We start from the raw sequence: 22,276 nt of genomic DNA on the forward strand, positions 1-22,276 counted from the left end.
ATGTCTCTGGAGGCCACGGAAACAAAAGCAAAAATGAACTATTGGGACATCATCCAAATTAAAAGCTTCTGTACAGCGAAGGAAACAATCAGCAAAACTAAAAGGCAACTGACAGATGGGAAAAGATATTTGCAAATGACATATCAGATAAAGGATTAGTATCCAAAATCTATAAAGAACTTCTCAAACTCAACACCCAAAAAACAAATAATCCAGTGAAGAAATGGGCAAAAGACATGAATAGACACTTCTCCAAAGAAGACATCTGGATGGTCAACTGACACATGAAAAAATGCTCAACATCTCTCATCATCAGGGAAATACAAATCAAAACCGCAATGAGATGCCACCTCACTCCTGTCAGAATGGCTCACATTAACAACTCAGGCAACAACAGATGTTGGCAAGGATGCAGAGAAAGAGGATCTCTTTTGCATTGTTGGTGGGAATGCAAGCTGGTGCAGCCACTCTGGAAAACATTATGGAGGTTCCTCAAAAAATTAAAAATAGAACAACCCAATGACCTAGCAATTGCAGTACTAGGCATTTATCCAAGGGATACAGGTGTGCTATTTCGAAGGGACACACGCACCCCAATGTTTATAGCAGCACTATAAACAATAGCCAAAGTATGGAAAGAGCCCAGATGTTCACTGATGGATGAATGGATAAAGAAGACATGGTATATATATACAATGGAGTATTCCTCGGCAATCAAAAAGAATGAAATCTGGCCATTTGCAACTACATGGATGGAACTAGAGGGTATTATGCTAAGTGAACTTAGTCAGAGAAAGACAAATATCATATGACTTCACTCATATGAGGATGTTGAGATACAAAACAGATGAACACAAGGGAAGGGAAGCAAAAATAATATAAAAACAGGGAGGGAGACAAAAGCATAAGAGACTCTTAAATATGGAGAACAAACAGAGGGTTACTGGAGGGGTTGTGGGAGGGGGGATGGGCTGAATGAGTAAGGGGCATTAAGGAATCTACTCCTGAAATCATTGTTGCACTATATGCTAACTAACTTGGATGTAAATTAAAAAAAGAAATTAAAATAAAAAAAATAAAGAATACATACATCTATCTGACCCACATTGTTGCAGGAAACAGGGGTAAGGGCTCTCAGGGCTGTACCAAGTGTCCACTGAAGACATCTCCATTCACCACAAAGGATGTTTCCTTGACTCTAACATCTCTGCTGTAGCATCCAGTCAGGTCTCCATGACTTGCCCAGACTTCTTCATTCCACCATCAGTTGACCCTTTTTTCTTGCTACTCTGGACTCCTTCATGACGTAGGTCAACTTCCCCCCATGTCTAACTTCCCCAGGCAGCCTCTGGAATTCTGCCTCACATCTTTGGCATGCTGCTGCCCTCAGGGGCATGTTTAGGAGTTGCGGGAGAGGGGGAATAACACCATATTACCAAAGCAAACAGCAGAAGCAGATTAGCAAATAACACTTGAACATACACCTAACAGTCTCACAGGATACATGCAGTCTCCCCAGATGATACATAATCTTCATAGAGAGCAAACACTGTATGGAATGATTTTGTACACCAGGCACAAGGGCTACAAAGTGAATGGTGTTTATAGCCATCATGTTCTACACACCATAGGAAGCTAGTGGCTGAAAGCTGAAACCAGATCTCTATCCTGGTTCTTCCCTGCCTTTGAATGGTGTCACCACTGTGTTGGCCTGTTCTTGGCATTAGTTCGTTTTTCAAAAGGGACGATAAGAAGGCAGAAAGAGTAGAATGGGAGATTGGGCTGGGGTGGGGGATTAATATATGGATGACAACCTGTAAAATAAAAATAATACAAAAATGCAAAACCCAGATTTAGTACCGTAATATCATAAGAGAAGGTGGCTTGAGGTACTACATGCTAACACAGACAACATGATATACAGCCCCGGGGTGGGGAGGGCGTGGGGGGATTCAGCGAGGAGTGGGGCAGGGGCCATCCGTTTAGGCTGAGAGTCTTTGAATGGACTGCTGAATGGACTGGATCTGCTGCTTCAGCTGTGAGCCTTCTTTGCTGGCGACAGACCAGGCGATGACAGGCCTGGAGACCCTGCAGGCCCGCCCCAGGGCCTGCTTGGGGTGCACAAACACTCAGGGGTAGGGCACATTCTTATCCAAACAGGGGGGAAGGTGCAGGATGATCTCCAGGGGCTCAGCGTCTGCAACCATCACGATGAACTCAGAGACGCCTCTGATGAGGGTTTTGGCGGCTTCCTCAGCTCCTTTCGGATGCTGCCTGTAGTTACATGACTGCTGAACAAGGTCCAGTAGTTCCTTGGTGAGGTGGGCGTCAGGGGCCTTCTGATTTACATCAGCCTCAGTCCTGTCTGCCACTCCGTGGTCCCCTCCCCGGGAGCGCAGCTGACGCCAGAGGGGGAGCGCCAACCAGAGGAGTGGAAATTGAAGTATTTATTTCCGTGGTGACTAGACAATTATTGTAAAGTACAGGAATGGTGTATAGGCATGGGGTGTTTTAATCCATTGAGAACCTGGATATGTTGCACTAAAACTTCTTATCGTTATAATTTAATGGGTGAAAAAAATTCTGAACTACAGGAGTCTGTAGATGGGCCAAGTGTCTGGGAATTACATAATGCCATTAGGGGAATATCTAAAAGTTATTTGAATATGGAAATATGATATAGTTCAATTGGGCTTTTGTCTTTTATGAAATGGTTCTTACGGGAATACAGCAGAATCAACAAGAAATACAGCAGAAGTTGTTCAGAGTAAACTTTCCAGGAAGAGAATTCTCTATTCCACGTAACTTAATTTTCTAATGATTCTAGCTATAATTTAGTTTTGTTTTCAGATTATCTTTTGCCTGGTTTGGATCACTGGGGTTGAACAACACTGAGACAATAGATCTGCATCCAAGGACTTTTGAAATTGGAATTCAGCCCTAAGACAGCCTTAGAAATAAAGGAATACGTGGGGCATCTGGGCGGCTCAGTCAGTTGAGCCTCTGACTCTTGATTTTGGCTCAGGTCATGATCTCATAGTTCCTGAGATCAAGCCCCATTTTGGGCTTCTTGCTGAGAGCTCTGAGCCTGCTTGGGGTACTCTCTCTCTCCTGTCTCTGCCCTTTCACCTGATCGTGCTCTCTCACTCTCTCTCAAAATAAATAAATATTTAAAAGAAAAGAAATGAAGGAATACTCAAACAAACAAGGACATGAGAGTGCAAGAGGAAAAAAAAACATAATGGAAAAATCAGGTCAAAAGAAGAAGGCTAGAGAAGCATTGTTGAAAAACAAACTAATTTGGAGAACCAATAATTTGCCCATTGGATATTATTATCTTTGACTAAGTGTCCACTGATTTAGCCTATGAGGCCGAGTTGGATCTGTGGATGTGTTCCTGAGGAAGCGTGGGTTTCTTTCAGTTTTAAAGATACTTGCTCGGTGTTTCTGGTGATATTGAGAAGGGGGTAGAGAGAGCTCCGTGGACTTGCATACATTGGAGGCAATTCCAGACACCGGGGTTGAGCATCCAAAGATGAAATTCAAAGAATTCTAAGAACTTGACATTTTAGGGGCAACACAATAATTAAGATGCATAGTATGACAACCCGTACTGTGGCATGTTAATGTAAACTAGAGCTCCATTAACTAAAGTGGAAAAATCAGCTGTCCTAGCAGAACAATACAAGAGGGACTCAATTTAACTGGAGGTAAATCGGAAACATCAACATGAATTCATTGTTGTTGTTAAGGGATTATTGCTGTTACAGTATGTTAGGGACTGTCTTCTCTGATGTCATCTGCCTCCTTCCTGCAGTCCTGTTAAGCAATCTAAAATACATTTCAGTGCCCGATTTTGTCTTTTTTATCCTCCAGTATTGTTTTCCATTAAAAAGAAGCAGAGCTTTTCAAAATAGCTGATCCAGTGTCTTGGGGTAGGAAAAAAATCACGGTGAGCCTGGAACTTTTTTTCCCCAGAAAGCAGACAGTTTCAGAGGAATCTGGACGTTAAATAGGTAAAGAGGCCAGCCTGAAAAGAGGACTTTTAGTGACAGCTTGAGGAGCAAGGAGGGAAGCAGCAATTGCCACCAGTTACCATGTGTCTTAATTACCATATTGTTCCCTAAGATTTTGAATTCTTACATTTATTTTATTTTGTTTTTTGATCTTCAGCCCAGGCATGCTGGAATTGCCTCCAAGACATGCAGGTCCAGAAGAGCCTTCCTCAGGAAAAACAAAAACCCACAAATCCAACTGCCAGCATGAGTAGAATCAATAGGCACTTAATTAAAGATAATAATGTGAGATAAGCAAGTTATTGTTCCCAGAGGTTTTACTTGAAGTTTTTTTGATGTTTATTTATTTGTGTGTGTGTGTGTGTGTGTGTGCGAGAGAGAGAGAGAGAGAGAGAGAGAGAGAGAGGAGAGGGAGACACAGAATCAGAAGCGGGTTCCAGGCTCTGGGCTAACAGCACAGAACCCAACACAGGCCTCGAACTGTGAGACCGTGACCTGAGCGGAAGTCAGATGCTCAACTGAATAAGCCCCCCAGGTGCCCACCAGAAGTTTTATTTTAAAACAGTGCTTCTCTAGCCTTTTCCTTTGGAAGTGATTTGTCCTGATAAATATGCTGCTATTTGCCTATTCATCTATTTTGAGGCAGGTTTAGGACTGAATTCCAATTCCATAAGCCAAATTTGGTAAAAGAACCTTGAAACAGAGTATTTATAGTTAAAAAGATCAAGGTAACACAAACCATGCTAAAAGATCATTGTAGTACAGTCATATAGGCAATATTGTGTATAAAAAATACTGAGGATTGAGCAATTCAGATTATGTGAGTTTTTTTAACTTTCAGGTTAAAATTACAAATACGAGCTTCTTTCCTTAAGGGGATAAAAATGTCTAAAGCTATGCATAAAAAAAAAGAGAATATACTATAGAAAGAGGGACAAGGCTAAATTGATGGAACTGAACAGAAAACTAACCAACGCTACTTTTTTTAAGTTAAAATCTTATTTATTGATAATCCAAAGGTTGACCTTGACCCTAGTAATACCAAACTTCGAGTAGCTCTTGATCAGACAAGCAAGACACTATTAAACTGAGAAAAATGTACTGGAGAATGGAGAAGTACATCTAAATAAAAGATAAGGAGAGGGAAAGTTAAGTATAATGTAAATCCAAAATAGATCCTTTTTTTTTTTTTTTACAAGAACATGAAATTTAACAATTATGTCAGATAAATAAATTTAGGAATTGGTGATAAAATGAGAAGTTAAATGATAGGGGTAGCACGACAGTAAAATATATAAGTATAAATAGTTTTTTAAATTTTTTTTTTCAACGTTTATTTATTTTTGGGACAGAGAGAGACAGAGCATGAACGGGGGAGGGGCAGAGAGAGAGGGAGACACAGAATCGGAAACAGGCTCCAGGCTCTGAGCCATCAGCCCAGAGCCCGACGCGGGGCTCGAACTCACGGACCGCGAGATCGTGACCTGGCTGAAGTCGGACGCTTAACCAACTGCGCCACCCAGGCGCCCCTAGTTTTTTAGAAATAAAGATAGTTAACTATTACAGAAAAACAGGGAGAAAACAAAAATAAAACCATCATCACTGTAGAGAAGTAACTCTGACCCAATAGAAGCTTGGTGCATTTTCTAGGCCCACCTAGAACTGCCTTCCTGGGGTCTTTTGGGAGCTGATCTGGGCAACCTTTTGGCCCAACTGCAGGGTGGACCTGATGTGGGGAGCGGGGGAGGGAAGCCAGCATTACTCTGTCAGGATTAGAGGTAAAAACTAAAGACAAGAGAATATCTAGTCTTGACAAGGATGGGGGAAATGATCTACATCCTAGTGTTTCTCAGCAAGGCTGCTTCTTTGCGAACATGACAAAATCAGAAACACAAAAATGTTTCAGTCTGGCTGAGGTGTACGGTTGGCCCTTGAACAATACAGATTTGAACTGCACGGATCTGTATCCATACAGGTTGGTTCTGATACACACAGTCCGGTACTGCAAATGTATTTTCTCTTCCTTATGATTTTCTTCATAACATTTTCTTTTCTTTAGCTTATTTTATTGTAAGAATACAGTTTTTAATACATGTAACATACAGGGGCACCTGAGTGGCTCGGTCAATGGAGCATCTGACTTTGGCTCAGGTAATGATTTCACTGTTTGTGAGTTTCAGCCCCACATCAGGTTCGCTGCTGTCAGTGCTCAGAGCCCCCTTTAGATCCTTTGTCCTTCTCTCTCTGCCCCTCCTATGCTTGTGCTCTCTCAGAAATAAATAAAATATTTAAAAAATACATATAATGTACAAAATATTTGTTCATCGACTGTTGATGTTATTAGTAAGCCTTCTGGTCAACAATAGCTACTAGTTGCTAAATTTTAGGGGAGTCAAATTTATACTAAGATTGGGGCACCTGGGTCGTTCAGTTGGTTGGGGGGTCGACTTTGGCTCAGGTCTTGATCTGTTGTCTTTTAAATTTTTTTTTTTTAACGTTTATTTATTTTTGGGACAGAGAGAGACAGAGCAGGAACGGGGGAGGGGCAGAGAGAGAGGGAGACACAGAATCAGAAGCAAGCTCCAGGCTCTGAGCCATCAGCCCACAGCCCACAGCCCGACGTGGGGCTCGAACTCGCGGACCGCGAGATGGTGACCTGAGCCCAAGTCGGACGCTTAACTGACTGAGCCACCCAGGCGCCCCTTGATCTGTTGTCTTTGAGTTCGAGCCCCGCATCAGGCTCCGTGCTGACAGCTTGGAGCCTGGAGCCTGGAGCCTGCTTCAAATTCTGTGTCTCCCTCTCTCTCTGCCCCCTTCCCCATTCGCACTCTGTGTCTCTCTGTCTTTCAAAAATGAATAAATGTTAAAAAAAACTTAAAAAATATTATACTGAAATTTTCGACTACTCAGGGGTCGGTGCTTCTAATCCCTGTGTTGATCAAGGTCAACTGTATTGCCATCTCCCTACTACTGAACAGTCGCATGAAAATAGTGGACCTGCTGCTCAAATACCATTACAATGATTCTCCAAATATTACGACTCCGTTCAATGATTCAGTCTTTTCCATGTAGTTTGAACTACATTTTTCACTTTTATAACTAGTATTGCACATATATTATTACGTGAATATTAAATACCCAAGGGACGTGCTGAGCAGTCATTTATAAACAATTGGTGAGTAAAGTATGTTCTCAAAACCATTGTAAATTCACAACCATATTGTATTTTAGAAAATATATTTTTTCCTCCAAATTATTTTGAGGCTGTTGGTTTACCTGAACAGTGTCCCAAGCCCTACATTCTGCCTGGGTACACGGGTCTGAGGCAGACAACTGAAAGCGCAGGTGAAGGGTGAATTTCGCTGCAATTAGTAGGCTCTGTTCTCAGAGGGAATCCAAGCCAAACGTAATTGCTCCGATTCTCCGGCTAGATGTCTTGCATAAAAAATAATAACAGAAGGCAATTAAACACATGAACAGACTGAGGAAAATTGTGGTATGTTAACCCTGAAAGAGAACACACCTAAATGCCATCCTCGTGATTGTACTGTTTCATGATATGTCTGCTCTCAAAACGTGTTGCAGATATGTGTCTTGCAGAAAAACTGCTTTAAGTTCATGAAGACACGTAAATCATCTATGTATATATAAATTCCAACGCTACATGCATGAGATCGAAGCACCTTTTCATTCTTCTCCTTCTCCTAATCAGGATTTTTTCCCTTTTGTATCATTCTCGGTTGTGGTTCAAGTAAATGCAACAGAGATTTTGCTGTTTTTACTTACTACATAAACAATTCACCTGGTTTTAAAAGTGAGGCAAATAGGAGCACCTGGGTGGCTCAGTTGGTAGAACATCTAACGCTTGATCGAAGGGTCATGAGTTCAAGCCCCACATTAGGCGTGGAGCCTACTTAAAAAAAAAAAGAAAAGAAGGAAGGAAGGAAAAGCCACGCAAATAAGAACTGTAGAAGAGAGTCTCATGTTCATGTATACTTTACCAGCAAAGTATGTGAACTCTAGCTTGTTGTATGACAATTAAGAGGTTCAGGACTTTGAAGGCTCAGAGAGGCACAGACCAAGTGTAGGTATGGTTTGAAAACTGGGCGGAAGCCTGACAGAACTATGCTTTCCGATGTATCCACAAATACTACCTACTTGGCTCCGTACACATTCATTTCTGGAACCACCTAGACTCTCCTCAATTGAAGAACATATTTCCAATCTTTCATCTCTTATGGGGAAGATTGGCAAATAATAATGTGATACATAGCCAAAGAATTATGTGATACATACTTCAGTTTTAAATGTTGTAAACAGGCAAGTCTATCATTTTGGTTTTTGATACAAAACTAAAATATACTTACATTTGCCCACCACTGGTCTATTTCATACGGGTTTCCTTTTATAAAACGGTTTCATTGAATCGATATGTATTGTCAACACACCAATAAAGATCCTAAAACACATATTTTACTTGGATCATTTATAGAGTAATCATGTGCTTCTATGTAACTATCAAGATTGAAATAAATCTAGTCTCAAAAAAAATAGAGAATTCTCTACGTTTATGCTATTTCTCTTTCCAGACAACATCTAGAGAAATTAAGAGGTAACGATACTAAGGGAGTAATTAAGTGTTCCACATTTGGAAATACAATTTTTTTTCCTTTCAAAATAGAGCTTTCAGAGAGTCTGTTGTTTCAGAGAGGAATAAAGATCACCTAGAATTGGGAGAGCTGCTGTGAATAGATTACCTAGAGCTGCTTCATTTGTCAAGTTGTTGTGATTTCTCTCTCTCTTCCCTGGGCTAGTTTCATCTTTACCTTTTCTTCTTGGTAAAAGTAGATTTTCTTCTTCAGTGACTAAAACACTCAGTCATTATTTGGAACTATCAGAGACTTGGTTTATAGAGATAATAATTCAAAAATTGTTGGTGGATGATACTGCCCAAATATATGATCAAAGTCAGGTATTTTCAATGGGCAAATCCTGTTTTTTATGATGTAAATGCTTGGCATTTCTACTTCCCAGATTCCAAGCAAGTAAAAGCGTCCTGGGAATGCCTAAACTCAAGTATTTGTAGTTATTAATAATTAGCATACTTACGGTAACCGTCACTCCATTTACAGAGATCTAGGTTTTATTAACCATTTGCATTACTGTGCAAACCCATCAGCTTGAGCCATCCTGTCTAAGGTAGATCCAGAACCACTGGAAATTGAATCTGGCTCTCCTAAAAGTCTTAAAAAGTACTGTTTTTCTAAGAAGTCTAGGCTACATAATGGTTTTCTTACTCTGATGACTAGATCCACACCTTTTTACCACAACTCATTTAAAGCTGTTTGTTAGAGGTGGTTATAGTTTCTCTGAGGATTTAAAATGAGATTAAACACCTCTGACTCCTTTTAACACCACTGCTTCCTCCTTTTTCTCCCCAAGCTCACCACCACAATCCATTTCATATTTGCTTAACATTTATGATATGCCAAGAACTATAAAAAAAAAAAAAGACAAAATTTCTTCCTTTGAGATAGCAACTTCAAGTATCATCTCACTTTTACTGTGAGTGTTTGGGGAGCATTTCTCCCCATCATTTGTATATGTGTTATCAGGAAATATAGGTGCTCGTACCCTTTTGAGCATGGGACATTTTATGCGAATGTTAGACAAGCCGATTGCTGAATTTGAATCTGGTAAGACATTGGCAAAATGGAATGAGGGAGAGTGACAGGACCATGGAAGAAGGGGAAAATGGGACAAACAACTGATGTCTAAGAGGACCAAAAAGAACAAAATAACCCTCAAGAGCTGGGAGCTGGCCTGGTCCTGTCAACTGGGCCATAGAGTTCATGGCACTCACGGCCAGGCCATGATGGTTTCCTGTTGAGTATAAACAATCTCTTAGAGCACCAACATTGGATGAGGGCACTTTGTCTTGGTAGTGAAGTGAAACAAAAGCAAGACCACTGTGGAGTAGGGTCTGAGCTTAACAAAAAACAAGGTCACTATGAAATCATAAAAACAATCAAACGTCCTGTCTCCCAGCAGAGTAACTCCTGGTCTGGTTCTTTACCAATGGCATCTCTAACCCCTCTTCATTTCTCCTGCCTTCTAGATAAAAATGATCAAGATAGCCAATTATAGATACCCAGTTACTTCCTGCCAGCATCCAATCCATGGCAGACACCTGCTTTTGTTGAACTCTTCTCCAAAATGTCTAACACGAGCCAAGTTCCCACAGAGAGTTCCTTCTCTTTCGTAATGAGATGCCCTCATAGTTCCTGCATGGTGTGTGGTCTCCATGGTGTGTGGTTGCAGTGAGACCAGCCAAGAAACCACGTCTGTTTGACTTACAGATGTGTTACTTGTGGTTTTTGGCTGCAGTACATAAACAAGAGTTAGGCCCAGGTTTAGGACTGCCATATACTTTCTTTTCTTTTCAGCTGTCAGAATCATCTGAGCTTGCTTTTAAAAATGCAGATGCCTAGGTTCAATCCTAGATCACTTGAACCTCTTCAGAGGGCCAGGAGCTGCATTTTAACAAGCTTCTCAGGTGAATGTTACGTGCATGTAAGAGTGTATACAGAGCTTGACATGTTTTCCACGTGTGCCGAAGAAATGTCCATTCAAGCAAAGCCAGAGAGAGACTACCTTATATAAATCTGTACCCATTTTGTTGGAAGATAACTTCCAAAACTTGGCCAATTTTAAAAATAACATTTTAGTGAATATGATCGATCCCCGTTGTTCACAGATTGTGTGTCCATGAATTCACCTACTTGCTAAAATTTCTTTGTAATTCCCAAATCAATACTCGTGGTACTTTCATGGTCATTTGTGGACTTGTGCAGAGCCTGGAAAAATTCGAGTAGCCTGATGCACAGGTTCCCAGCTGAGGTCCAAGGAGGCGCCTCTGCCTTGTTTCAGCTCTCATGCTGGGATGGCAGGAGGATGGAGACGGTAGGGGGCAGGGCAAGAAAGTCCCACTCTGGGGGCAGTTGGAAGGGGTTTGATCCCAATTCTGGCACCTGCTAGGGAGATAGCCTCGGGTAAGTCACTTAGCTCTTCTGAAGCTTGTGTTTGCTGTCTCTCTTTATTGTGGAAAAAATAGACATAACACAAAATTTGCCATTTCAACCATTTTTAGATGTACAATTTAGCGGTATTAAGTGCATTCCCAGTATTCTGCAACCACGACCACTATCCATTTCCAGAATTTTTCATCATCCCAAACAGAAACTCTATATCCATTAAATGATAACACGCCATTTCCTTCTGGTCCCAGCCCCTGGCAACATCTACTCTACTTTCTGTTTCTAGGAACTTGCCTATTCTAGGAACCTTACATAAGTGGAATTATAAAATAGTTGTCCTTTGTGTCTGGCTTCTTTCACTTAGCATAATATTTTCAAGTTTTAACCACACTGTAGCATGTATCAGAATTTCATGCCTTGTTACAGATGAATAATATTCCATTGGATGTATATACCACGTTGTGTTTATCCATTCCCATGGACATTTGTGTTGTTTCCACCTTTCGCTTATGCTTACCGTAACACTGCTATAAACATTCGTGTACAAGTATATGTTTAAGTCCCTATTTCCAACTCTTGGAGGTGTATAAATCCAGAAGCGGAACTGTGGAGTCATATGGTACTTCTGATGAGGGTTGGAAGCAGAAAAATGTTCACTTTTAGCCTGGAAGGCTGACCTATAGCCTGCATAGTTCCGATAAGGATCAAATACGTGCTGGTTGCCACATTTTTTTTTAAAGAATTTATTTTAAATAATCTCTACGCCCACTGTGGGGTTCAAACTCATAACCCCGAGACCAAGAGTCTCATGTTCTACTGACTGAATCTGCCAGGTGCCCCTGCTTGCCACATTCTTAATGGGTCTCATGACGGCTTGTAAATCTTACCAATAGTTAATATCCAACTGAATGATAAGCACCAGAGAAATCTTGTGAAAGTAGTTTTGTGAGGAGAAATTCGAGGAAGACATTTATGATCTAATACTTCTTGCATGTCCCGTCCCCTCCCCCCTGCGCACTAAGCAGATAACCGCCAGCTTTCACATAGCTCAAGTGCAGGTCTTTCTGTACTGTCCCTGTGCTACTTCAATAAACTTAATAAATTGAGCCATACAATGTCTCAAGAATTCTTTCCTGACCTTTGCACTCCACCACCCTGCAAACTGCTATGTTTAACTTTTTGAGGAACAGCCAACCTGTTTTCCACAGCTGTTGCAACATTTTACATTCCCACCAGTATTGCACAAGGGTTCCGATTTCCCCCTACATTTTCACCAATACTTGTTATTTTCCTTAAGAAAAAATAGCCATCCTAATGGGTGCAGAGGGGTCATTTTCTTTTTTGTAACCTGAAAAAAGTAGAATCTACCAGGATGAATTGCTTTCAGGTTTGAAGATTATGGTTGATGTTATACACAGTCTTCCCCCATTTCTCAAAAGTTCATGTTATGCCATTTCACTCTTACAAAAGACCTACATTAGTAACTCTTGTAGCTAACTTGAAAGAAATCCAAAGAGGACTTTCGCTTTTATAAAAAAGACAAAAAGTGCAAATAGCGGTCAGAGTTTGTTTTGTGGGTCATGCCCCTCATCTCTGCCCCCCAACATCAAGAGTAACCCTAGTGGGCTTCTTTCCTGGGAACTACCCTCAGCATCTCAACATCAAGCTGCTGTAACTTTGAATCGTTCGTGAACATTTGTGCTTTATCTCAGTTTATTTGTGCGTCTGTTAGCAAGATGTGTCCGAACGTATCAGAAAAGCCTAAAAGAGGTTATTTTGGGGGTCTGGGAATGCTAAAAAGTTTTCTGTATAAATTAATAGTTGCTTTTTTTGCTTTATACCATTTTGGTGTCTGCCACCATTAATACCCCAATGAAAGTAGTTATACATGCCACTTCCTGGACTTGTGTGAGGATATCGTATACACCCATGAGGAAGACTGCTGGGCCACACATTGTACATGTACTTAGTTTAAGTACTGCCAGACTGCTCTTCAGAATGTGCATGAATCTATCTCCCATCCATGAGTGCATGAGTCCTTCCTTAGTCCTACAACCTCTTCAGATCACCAGCAAGAGAGGAAGTTCTGAATTCCTGTCTTTTAAAGACCAAAAGTTTTTAAATATGATGAGGTTCAATTTATCCTTTTATTTATTTATTTTTTTTAATTGTTTGTGCTTTGACCTTGCCTAACCCAAGATCACAAAGATTTTCTCCTACGTTTTCTTCCAGAAGTTTGGGCTTTTATATTAATGCAAGTTAATGTTTGTTTATAGTATTTATGGTTCATTTTTTTCTGTGTGAAAACCAAATAGTTCCAGTAATGTTTGTTGAAAAGACCATCTTTCTCAGTTAATTGGCTTTGATGTCTGTTGGTAACCACTTCACTATATATGTGTGGATCTAAATTTTCTATTCTGTTCCATTAGTCTGTATCCATAAGTCTCTCCTTATTTCAATACCATGCTTTCTTCATTACTGATATATTACAGAAAACCTCGAAGTCAGGTTGTATAAATCTTTTTAAGATTTTCATCTATGTTGTAGTATGTATTAGAATTTCATTTGCTTTCATTGCTGAATAATATTTCATTGTATGACTATACCATATTTTGTGTATCCAGTTGTCAATTGGTAGATATTTGGGTTGTTTCCAGTTGGGCTATTATGAATAATTCTATGGACATTTGTGTACACATTTTTTGTGGGACATATGTATAACTCTCTTGTAGATACACCTTCAAGTTCAAATTTTTTTTGTAATTATATATTATGAGATAATACACAATTATGCTTTAGAAAATTCACATAGACCATTTATTTCACTCTCTTAGGGTAGAATTCACACATGATAGTAGTTCCATTTTATTTATTCATTTATGTATTTATACATTTTATTTTATTTTTGTTTTTAATTTTTCTAATTCCAGTGTAAATTAACATACAGTGTTATATTAATTTCAGGTGTACAATATAGGGATTCAACAATTCTATACATTACTCGGTGTTCATTATGATAAATGTCTTCATTCCCTTCACCCATTTTACCCATCCCTCTACCCACCTCCCCTCTGATAGTCACCATCTGCATCTAAGAGTTTGGTTTTTTGTCTCTTTTTACTTTGTTCATTTGTTTTGGTTCTTAAATTCCTCATATAAGTAAAATCATATGGTATTTGTCTTTCTCTGACTGACTTATTTCACTTAGCATTATACCTTCTAGATCCGTCCATGTTTTTGCAAATGGCAAGATTTAATTCTTTTTTTATGGTTAAGTAATATTCCACTATGTTCATAGGTATAGATATAGATATATAGATATCACTTCTTTATCCTAATTCATCTATCAAAGGGCATTTGGGTTGCTTTCATACTTTGGCTATTGTAAATAGTGCTGTGGTAAACAAAGGGGTGCATGTATCTTTTTAAATTAACATTTTCCTATTCTTTGAGTAAATACTTAGTGGCAGAATTACTGAATCATATGATAATTGTCTTTTTAATTTGTTAAGGTTTTCCACAGTGGCTGCACCAGTTTGCATTCCCATCAACAGGGCACAAGGGTTTCTTTTTCTCCACATCCTTGCCAACACCTGTTATTTCTTATGTTGTTGATTTTAGCCATTCTGACAGGTGTGAGGTGATATCTTATTGTAATTTTGATTTGCATTTCCCAGTTGGTAAGTGATGTTAGGCATATTTTTATGTATCTGTTGGCCATCTGGATGTCTTCTTTGGAGAAATGTCTGTTTATGTCTTCTGCCCATTTTTAAATTGGATTATTTGGGGTCTTTTGGTGTTGAGTTGTATAAGGTCTTTCTATATTTTGGATACTAACCCCTTATTGAATATATTATTTGCAAACACATTCTATTCAGTAGGTTGTCTTTTGTTTTGTTGATCATTTCCTTTTCTGTGCAGAAACTTTCCAATAGTCAATTTTACTTTTTATTTTGATTCCCTTGCCTTAGAGGTATATCCAGAAAAATGTTGCTACTGCCAATGTCAGAGAAATTACTGTTTATGCTTTTTTCTAGGATTTTTATGGTTTCAGGTCTCACATTTAGGTTTTTAATCCATTTTGAGTTTTTTTTTCCCTATAGCGTATGAAAGTGGTCCATTGCACGTAGCTGTCCAGTTTTCCCAACACTGTTTATTGAAGAGACTGTCTTTTTCCCATTACATAGTCTTGCCTTGTTTGTCAAAGATAAATTGACCATACAATCATAGATTTATTTATTGACTCTCTATTTTGTTCTATTGATTTATGTGTTTATTTTTGTGCCAGTACCATCTTGTTTTGATTACCACTGCTTTGTAGTATATCTTAAAATCTGGGATTGTGATACCTCTAGTCTTCTTCTTTTTCAAGATTGCTTTGGCTAGTCTTTTGTGATTCCACACAAATTTTAGGATTATTTTTTCTAGTTCTGTGAAAAACATTATTGGTATTTTAATAGGGATTGCATTAAATCTATAGATTGCTTTGGGTAGCATGGACAATTTAACAATATTTGTTCTCCCAATGCATGAGTATAGATTATCTTTCCATTCCTTTGTGTCTTCTTCAATTTCTTTCATCAGTGTTTTAGTGTTCAGAGTATTGGTCTTTCACCTCCTTGTCATCTGCAATAGTGAAAGTTTAACTTCTTCTTTACCAACTTGGATGACTTCTATTTCTTTTAGTTATGTGATTGCTGTGGCTAGGACTTCCAGTACTATGTTAAATAGAAGTGATGAGAGTGGACATCTTCGTCTTGTTCCTGATCTTGGGAGAAAAGCTCTAAGCTTTTCACCATTGAGTGTGATACTAGCTGTGGGTTTTTCACATATGGTCTTTATTATGTTGAGGTATATTCCCTCTAAACCTACTTTGCTGAACATTTTTATCATGAATGGATGTTGTAGTTTGTCAAATGCTTTCTCTGCATCTATTGAAATGATCATACAGCTTTTATCCTTTCTCTTGTTAATACGATGTATCATGTTGATTGATTTACATATATTGAACCACTCTTGCAACCCAGGAATAAATACCACTTGATTATGGTGAATGAGTTTTGAATGTATTATTGGATTCTGTTTGCTAATATTTTGTTAAGGATGCTTGCATCTATGTTCATCAGAGATATTGGTCTCTTTTTTTGTGTGGTGCCGTTATTAGGTTCTGGTATCAGGGTAATTGTGGCCTCATACAGTGAATTTGAAAGTTTTCCTTCCTCCTCTATTTTTTGGAATAGTTTGAGAAGGATAGGTATTAACTCTTCTTTAAATGTTTGGTAGAATTTATTTGTGGAGCCATGTAGTCCTGGGCTTTTGTTTTCTGGGAGTGTTTTCATTACTGATTCAATTTCACTGCTGATAATCAATCTGTTCAAATTTTCTATTTCTTTCTGATTCTGTTTTGGGAGATTATATATTTCTAGGAATTTATCCATTTCTTCTAAGTTGTACAATATTTTTGCATATAATTTTTCATATTATTCTCTTATAATCTTTATATTTCTGTGGTGTTGGTTGTTATTTCTCCTCTCTCATTTCTGATTTTGTTTAGTAGTTCCATTTTATAAAGCATAATATTTTAAATTAATTGACTTCAAAGTTGGTACTTGAAGTAGAACAAAAAAAAAATGGTGGGACTGTTAGGATACATTATTTAGAGTCAAATTATAAATGCAAAAATAATCTTGCATATCTTGAACAGAATGTAGAAGTATATTAAAAGACTGATAATCCATGACCAAGTGGGATTTATTCCAGAAATGCAAATGTAGTTTATAGCATTAAATAAAAGTATTAATATAATTCACCATATTTATAGGTCAAAGGAGAGAAACTGATGTTCATCTTGATTGATGCCAAAAATGCATTTAATAAAGCTTAATATCCATTTTCAATGAAAACATTCAGTAAAGTAGAAGTAGATGAATATTTCCTTAACTCATTAATGTCTGGGGTAAAATAAAGGGGCCACTAATGTATTAAAACAAGGAGTTCAATAAGAGCTGGAATAGAAGCAGCAAAATTGTCATTTTTGCAGGTTATTTTAATCTATATATACATAAAATTAATAGTTGGCCTATATACAAAAAAAATCCCTAATCATAAAATATGTTGGCAGACAACATGTTGATTTCAATAGCCACAAAAATTTAAATTACATAAGAAAACATTAATAACAAGTGCTATATGAAGAAAATGATCAAACTTTATTGAGATCTGTTTGACTCCAAATACAGTGTTAATCACTATACTGCATATATTCACACATATTAATTTATAGACAAAGGTAGCATTTTTTGGGGTTTTTTGTTTTGTTTTTAGATTTTTATTTATTTATTTATTTATTTTAATTTCCAAGACAGAGAGAGAAAGAGAGAGAGCGAGCACAAACAGGGAAGGGGCAGAGAGAGGAAGACAGAGGATCTGAAGCAGGCTATGGGCTATCAGCACAGAGCTGGATGGGGGCTCGAACTCACTAACTGTGAGATCATGACCTAAGCTGAAGTCAGGCACTTAACAGACTGAGTCACCTAGGCACCCCAAGGTAGCATTTTGAATAAGTGGTAAAGAAAGGTCATTCAGGGCCGCCTGGGTGGCTCAGTCGGTTGAAGGTCTGACTTCAGCTCAGGTCACAATCTCACGGTCTGTGAGTTCGAGCCCCACGTCGGGCTCTGGGCTGATGGCTCAGAGCCTGGAGCCTGCTTCCCATTCTGTGTCTCCCTTGCTCTCTGCCCCTCCCCCATTCATGCTCTGTCTCTCTCTGTTTCAAAAATAAATAAACTTTAAAAAAAATGTAAAATAAAAAAAATAAACAAAAAAAAAAAAGAAAGGTCATTCAGTAAGGGTTTGGGACAATAGATTAGTCATCCAGCAAAAAACAAAAACAAAAAACATACAGATCCAGACTTTAACTCCTTTTGCGTAAATACCTCCTAGATATATCACAGATGTAAGTGTGATAGATGGAACAAAAGTACTAGAGGGAAAAAAATGAGTAAATATTTTTCCCTTTGAGATATGGGAGACTTTTAAAAAATTGTTTAATGTTTATTTATTTTTGAGAGAGAGACAGAGTGTGAGTGGGGGGAGGGGCAGAGAGAGAGGGAGACAAAGAATCCAAAGTGGGGGTCCAGGCTCTGAGCTGTCAGCACAGAGCCAGATGAGAGGCTTGAACCCGCCCACTGCATCACGACCTGAGCCGAAGTCTGATGCTTAACCAACTGAGCCACCCAGGTACCCCTTAAAAAATTGTTGTTTAAGTTTATTTATTTATTTATTTATTTATTTAAAAAAATTTTTTTTTCAACGTTTATTTATTTTTGGGACAGAGAGAGACAGAGCATGAACGGGGGAGGGGCAGAGAGAGAGGGAGACACAGAATCGGAAACAGGCTCCAGGCTCTGAGCCATCAGCCCAGAGCCCGACGCGGGGCTCGAACTCACGGACCGCGAGATCGTGACCTGGCTGAAGTCGGAGGCTTAACTGACTGCGCCACCCAGGCGCCCCATGTTTATTTATTTATTTTGAGAGAGACAGAGACAGCATGAGTCGGGGAGGGGCAGCAAGAGAGGGAGAGAGAATCCCAAGCAGGCTCTCCACTGACAGCACAGAACCCGATGGGGGGTTTGAACACAAGCAGCTGTGAGATCATGACCTGAGCCAAAACCAAGAGTCAGATGCTTAGTTGACTGAGCCACCCAGGTGCCCTGAGATATGGTGAACTTTTTAAAACCATGTCACAAAAACTCAGAAACCAAAAAGGATAAGATTGTTAACTTTGACCTTTTAAACTTTTGCATTGCAGACAACCAAATAGAAAACGAACTCCTAATTCACACTACATGGAAGGGAGAGAGACAGATGACAAATTAGAAAAATGTTTCGGAAAATGATATATAACAAAGTGCTAATACACACACATATGTACACACACACATACATACATACCTTTATGGGGGAAAAAAACAAAAGAAAGATGACAAAAGAATATGAACAGGAAATTTATAAAAAGAAGTAATCCAAATAACCAATAAGCATAGGAGATGCTTAATTTTATTAGGAATCAAATACTAGCTAAGTAAACTATTAATGAAATATTATTGTTTGGTCCTCAACAAATATTGAAAAAGTTAATAACATTCAGAGTTGGATATAGTCTCAGGAAATGTATACTTTCATGTCCTACTGGTGAGAATGTAAATTGGTACAATATTTCTAGAGGATAGTTCGGCAATATTCATAAAAATGACCCAAAATCACACATGCATGAATTTATCCAAAAGAAATAAAGGAATAAGTGAGAATAGATATATTCTCACAGGATACTCATCGTGGCTTTGTTTATAATGGTAGAAATTTAGAAATAGCCTAGATAAGTTGTGTCAAGGTGACACATGAATTCAGTAGAATACACTGAAGCCTGTAGGCTAAGAGGTAGGCTGGCCACCGCCCCTCTGGTCCCTCCATGCTCTCCAGGCTGTGCTCACTGAACCTAGCGCCCAACCATGGCGTACCCCCTGGATCAGGCTATTGGCCTCTTTGTGGCCATCTTCCACAAGTACTTGGGCAGGGAAGGCGACAAGAACACCCTGAGCAAGAAGGAGTTGAAGTTGCTGATCCAGAAAGAGTTCACCATTGGCCCAAAGGTGCAGGATACTGAAATTGCAAAGCTCATGGACGACCTGGACTGGAACAAGAACCAGGTGGTAAACTTCCAGGATTATGTCACCCTGATTTTCATCTACAATGATGCCCTTAAGGGCTGAAAATAAATCAGGAAGGTGGAGACACCATCCATAGGGCCTGCCTAAGTCAAATCCAGTGGTGGGTAATTGTTCGATAATTATCTTTTTTTTTTTTTTTTAGTTAAAAAAAAAAAAAAAGAAAACACTGCAGCCTGTAAAACAAGAAAGTAGTTCTTTATTGATGGGTATGGAAGGATCTCAGGGACAAATGATTAACTGAAAAGAAGCATGTTTCAGAATAGTGTATACAGTGAGTGATTTCCCTTATGTAAAATTGCACTAGTCTACAAATGGGTAGATATGCCTAAAGGATGTTCACCACACTGTCAGATGTTTTCTCTGGTGATGTGCTTTTAGGTGTGTATTTATTTTCTTATTTGTACTCTTCTGTCACGTTAGAATTTTGTTCAAGTTGCTGGAGGGGTGGTGTGGGGGGGATGGGCTAAATGGGTGATGGGTACTAAGGAGGGCACTTGTTGCGTTGAGCACCGGGTGTTAAATGTAAGTGATGAATCACTAAATTCTACTCCTGAAACCAGTATTACACTACATGTTAACTGACTATAATTTAAAGAAAATTTTGAAAAAAAAAAAACGAATTTTGTTCATAGTGAGCATATATCATGTTCTAAAAACAGCAAGCTAGTTTTAAAAATTGATGCTATCAAGGGGCGCCTGGGTGGCTCAGTCGGTTAAGCGGCCAACTTCGGCTCAGGTCACGACCTCGCGGTCCGTGAGTTCGAGCCCCACGTCGGGCTCTGTGCTGACAGCTCAGAGCCTGGATGGAGCCTGTTTCAGGTTCTGTGTCCCTCTCTCTGACCCTCCCCTGTTCATGCTCTGTCTCTCCCTGTCTCAAAAATAAATAAAACGTTAAAAAAAATAAAAAAAAATTGATGCTATCAAAAAAGAATTAAGAAAAAAAAGGACCCTAAATGCAGCTCCTTTCAGCACAGCAATGCATATGTTAGCAGATATGGCAACAGTGATCATGTCAAGGAAAACTTCTCCCCTAAAATACCGTCAGTCCTAAAGAAAAATGTAAAAAAAAGCTCAGCGACTACAGGAGATGTTGAGAGGTATTTAGTACACTAGAAATAAGGTGGTTAGTATAAGGTCAGATGACTGCCTACCCAATAATGTGGCTTCAAATAGTTCACATTGTATCCATGTATCTTTTTAAAACATTCTACCACCAAAATATTACATTTATACTCAAAAGTGGCATTCATTATTCAGAAACTTAAATCTCTTGAATTTACAAAATATATTTGCATTCCTGTGAAATATACAAAAATGATGCATCACAAGGCTAGGAAAAGCATCATTGTAAAGCACTATCGACTTCCATGAAGGAAACATTCGGAGTCACACGCCAAAATATAGCATCAGGGCAAGGCCAAGTCTATTGCACACTATTGCCAGAAGCATATTTCTGGCAAAGAAACAGAATTGGTAATTGAACTATCAAATGTATTTCAAGAGGGTATTATGTTCCAAAAGAGTGGAATGGATTTAGAAATAGATTTAGTCTTCCCTTCCATGACCTGAAGCATTTCTGAACACAAGCAGCTATTAGGCAAGATCTCCATAATATTGAGAGCAACAAATGTGGTCTTTATATTTCTTTTTTTTTTTAAGTCTTAATTCTAATCCTAGTATAGGTAACACTGTTATATTGGTTTCAGGTGTACCATGTAGTGACTCAATACTTCCATATGACACCTGGCGCTCATCACAAGTGCACTCCTTAATCCCCGTCACCTATTTCACCCATCCCCCCACCTACCTCCCCTCTGGTAACCATCAGTTTGTTCTCTATAGTTAGGAGCCTGTTTCTTTGTTTGCCTCTCTCTCTTTCCCCCTTCGTTCATTTGCTTTGTTTCTTAAGTTCCACATGTGAGTGAAATAATATGGTATTTGTCTTTCTCGGACTGACTTATTTTGCTTAGCATAATACTGTCTAGTTCCATCCACGTCATTGCAAATGGCAAGATTTCATCCTTTTGTGTGGCGATTCCATTGTGTATGTACCACATCTTCTTTATCCATTCATCATCGGTCAGTGGATACTTGGGCTGTTTCCATAATTTGGATATTATAGATAATGCTGCTATAAACATCCAGGTGCATTTTTGTATTTTGGGGGTAAACACACAGTAGTGCAATTGCTGAATTGTAGGGCAGTTCTATTTTTAACTTTTTGAGGAATTTCCATACTGTTTTCCAGAGTGGCTGCACCAGTTTGCAACAGCGCGAGACAGTTTCCCTTTCTCCACATCCTTTTCAACACCTGTTGTTTCTTGTGTTGCTGATTTTCATCATTCTGACAGGTGTGAAGTTGTATCTCATTGTTTTGATTTGCATTTCCCTGATGATCAGTGATACTGAGCATCTTTTCATGTGTCTGTTGGTTATCTGGATGTCTTCTCTGGGGGAATGTCTGTTCATGTCCTGTGCCCATTTTTTAAATTGGATT

General features: G+C 38.9%; 2 protein-coding genes across 2 annotated transcripts; one reads left to right on the forward strand and one right to left on the reverse strand.

Moving 5' to 3' along the window:
- Positions 1-1,982: 1,982 nt before the first annotated feature.
- Positions 1,983-13,008, reverse strand: LOC124521176 (NHP2-like protein 1). The gene is given in 3 exon segments (XM_047092298.1): positions 1,983-2,399; positions 11,571-11,768; positions 12,895-13,008. Coding segments are annotated over 3 exon segments (729 nt in total).
- Positions 13,009-19,560: 6,552 nt separating this feature from the next.
- On the forward strand, positions 19,561-19,821 carry LOC124520071 (protein S100-A6-like). The gene has a single exon (XM_047090658.1). It carries the CDS (start codon positions 19,561-19,563, stop codon positions 19,819-19,821), a length of 261 nt encoding a protein of 86 aa, XP_046946614.1.
- The last annotated feature ends 2,455 nt before the right edge of the window (positions 19,822-22,276 follow it).

This window comes from Lynx rufus, unplaced genomic scaffold (assembly GCF_022079265.1).
Source record: "Lynx rufus isolate CCGP_SWC_20201006 ecotype Redwood Valley unplaced genomic scaffold, mLynRuf1.p SCAF_3, whole genome shotgun sequence".
In the NCBI taxonomy this organism is placed as follows: domain Eukaryota; kingdom Metazoa; phylum Chordata; class Mammalia; order Carnivora; family Felidae; genus Lynx; species Lynx rufus.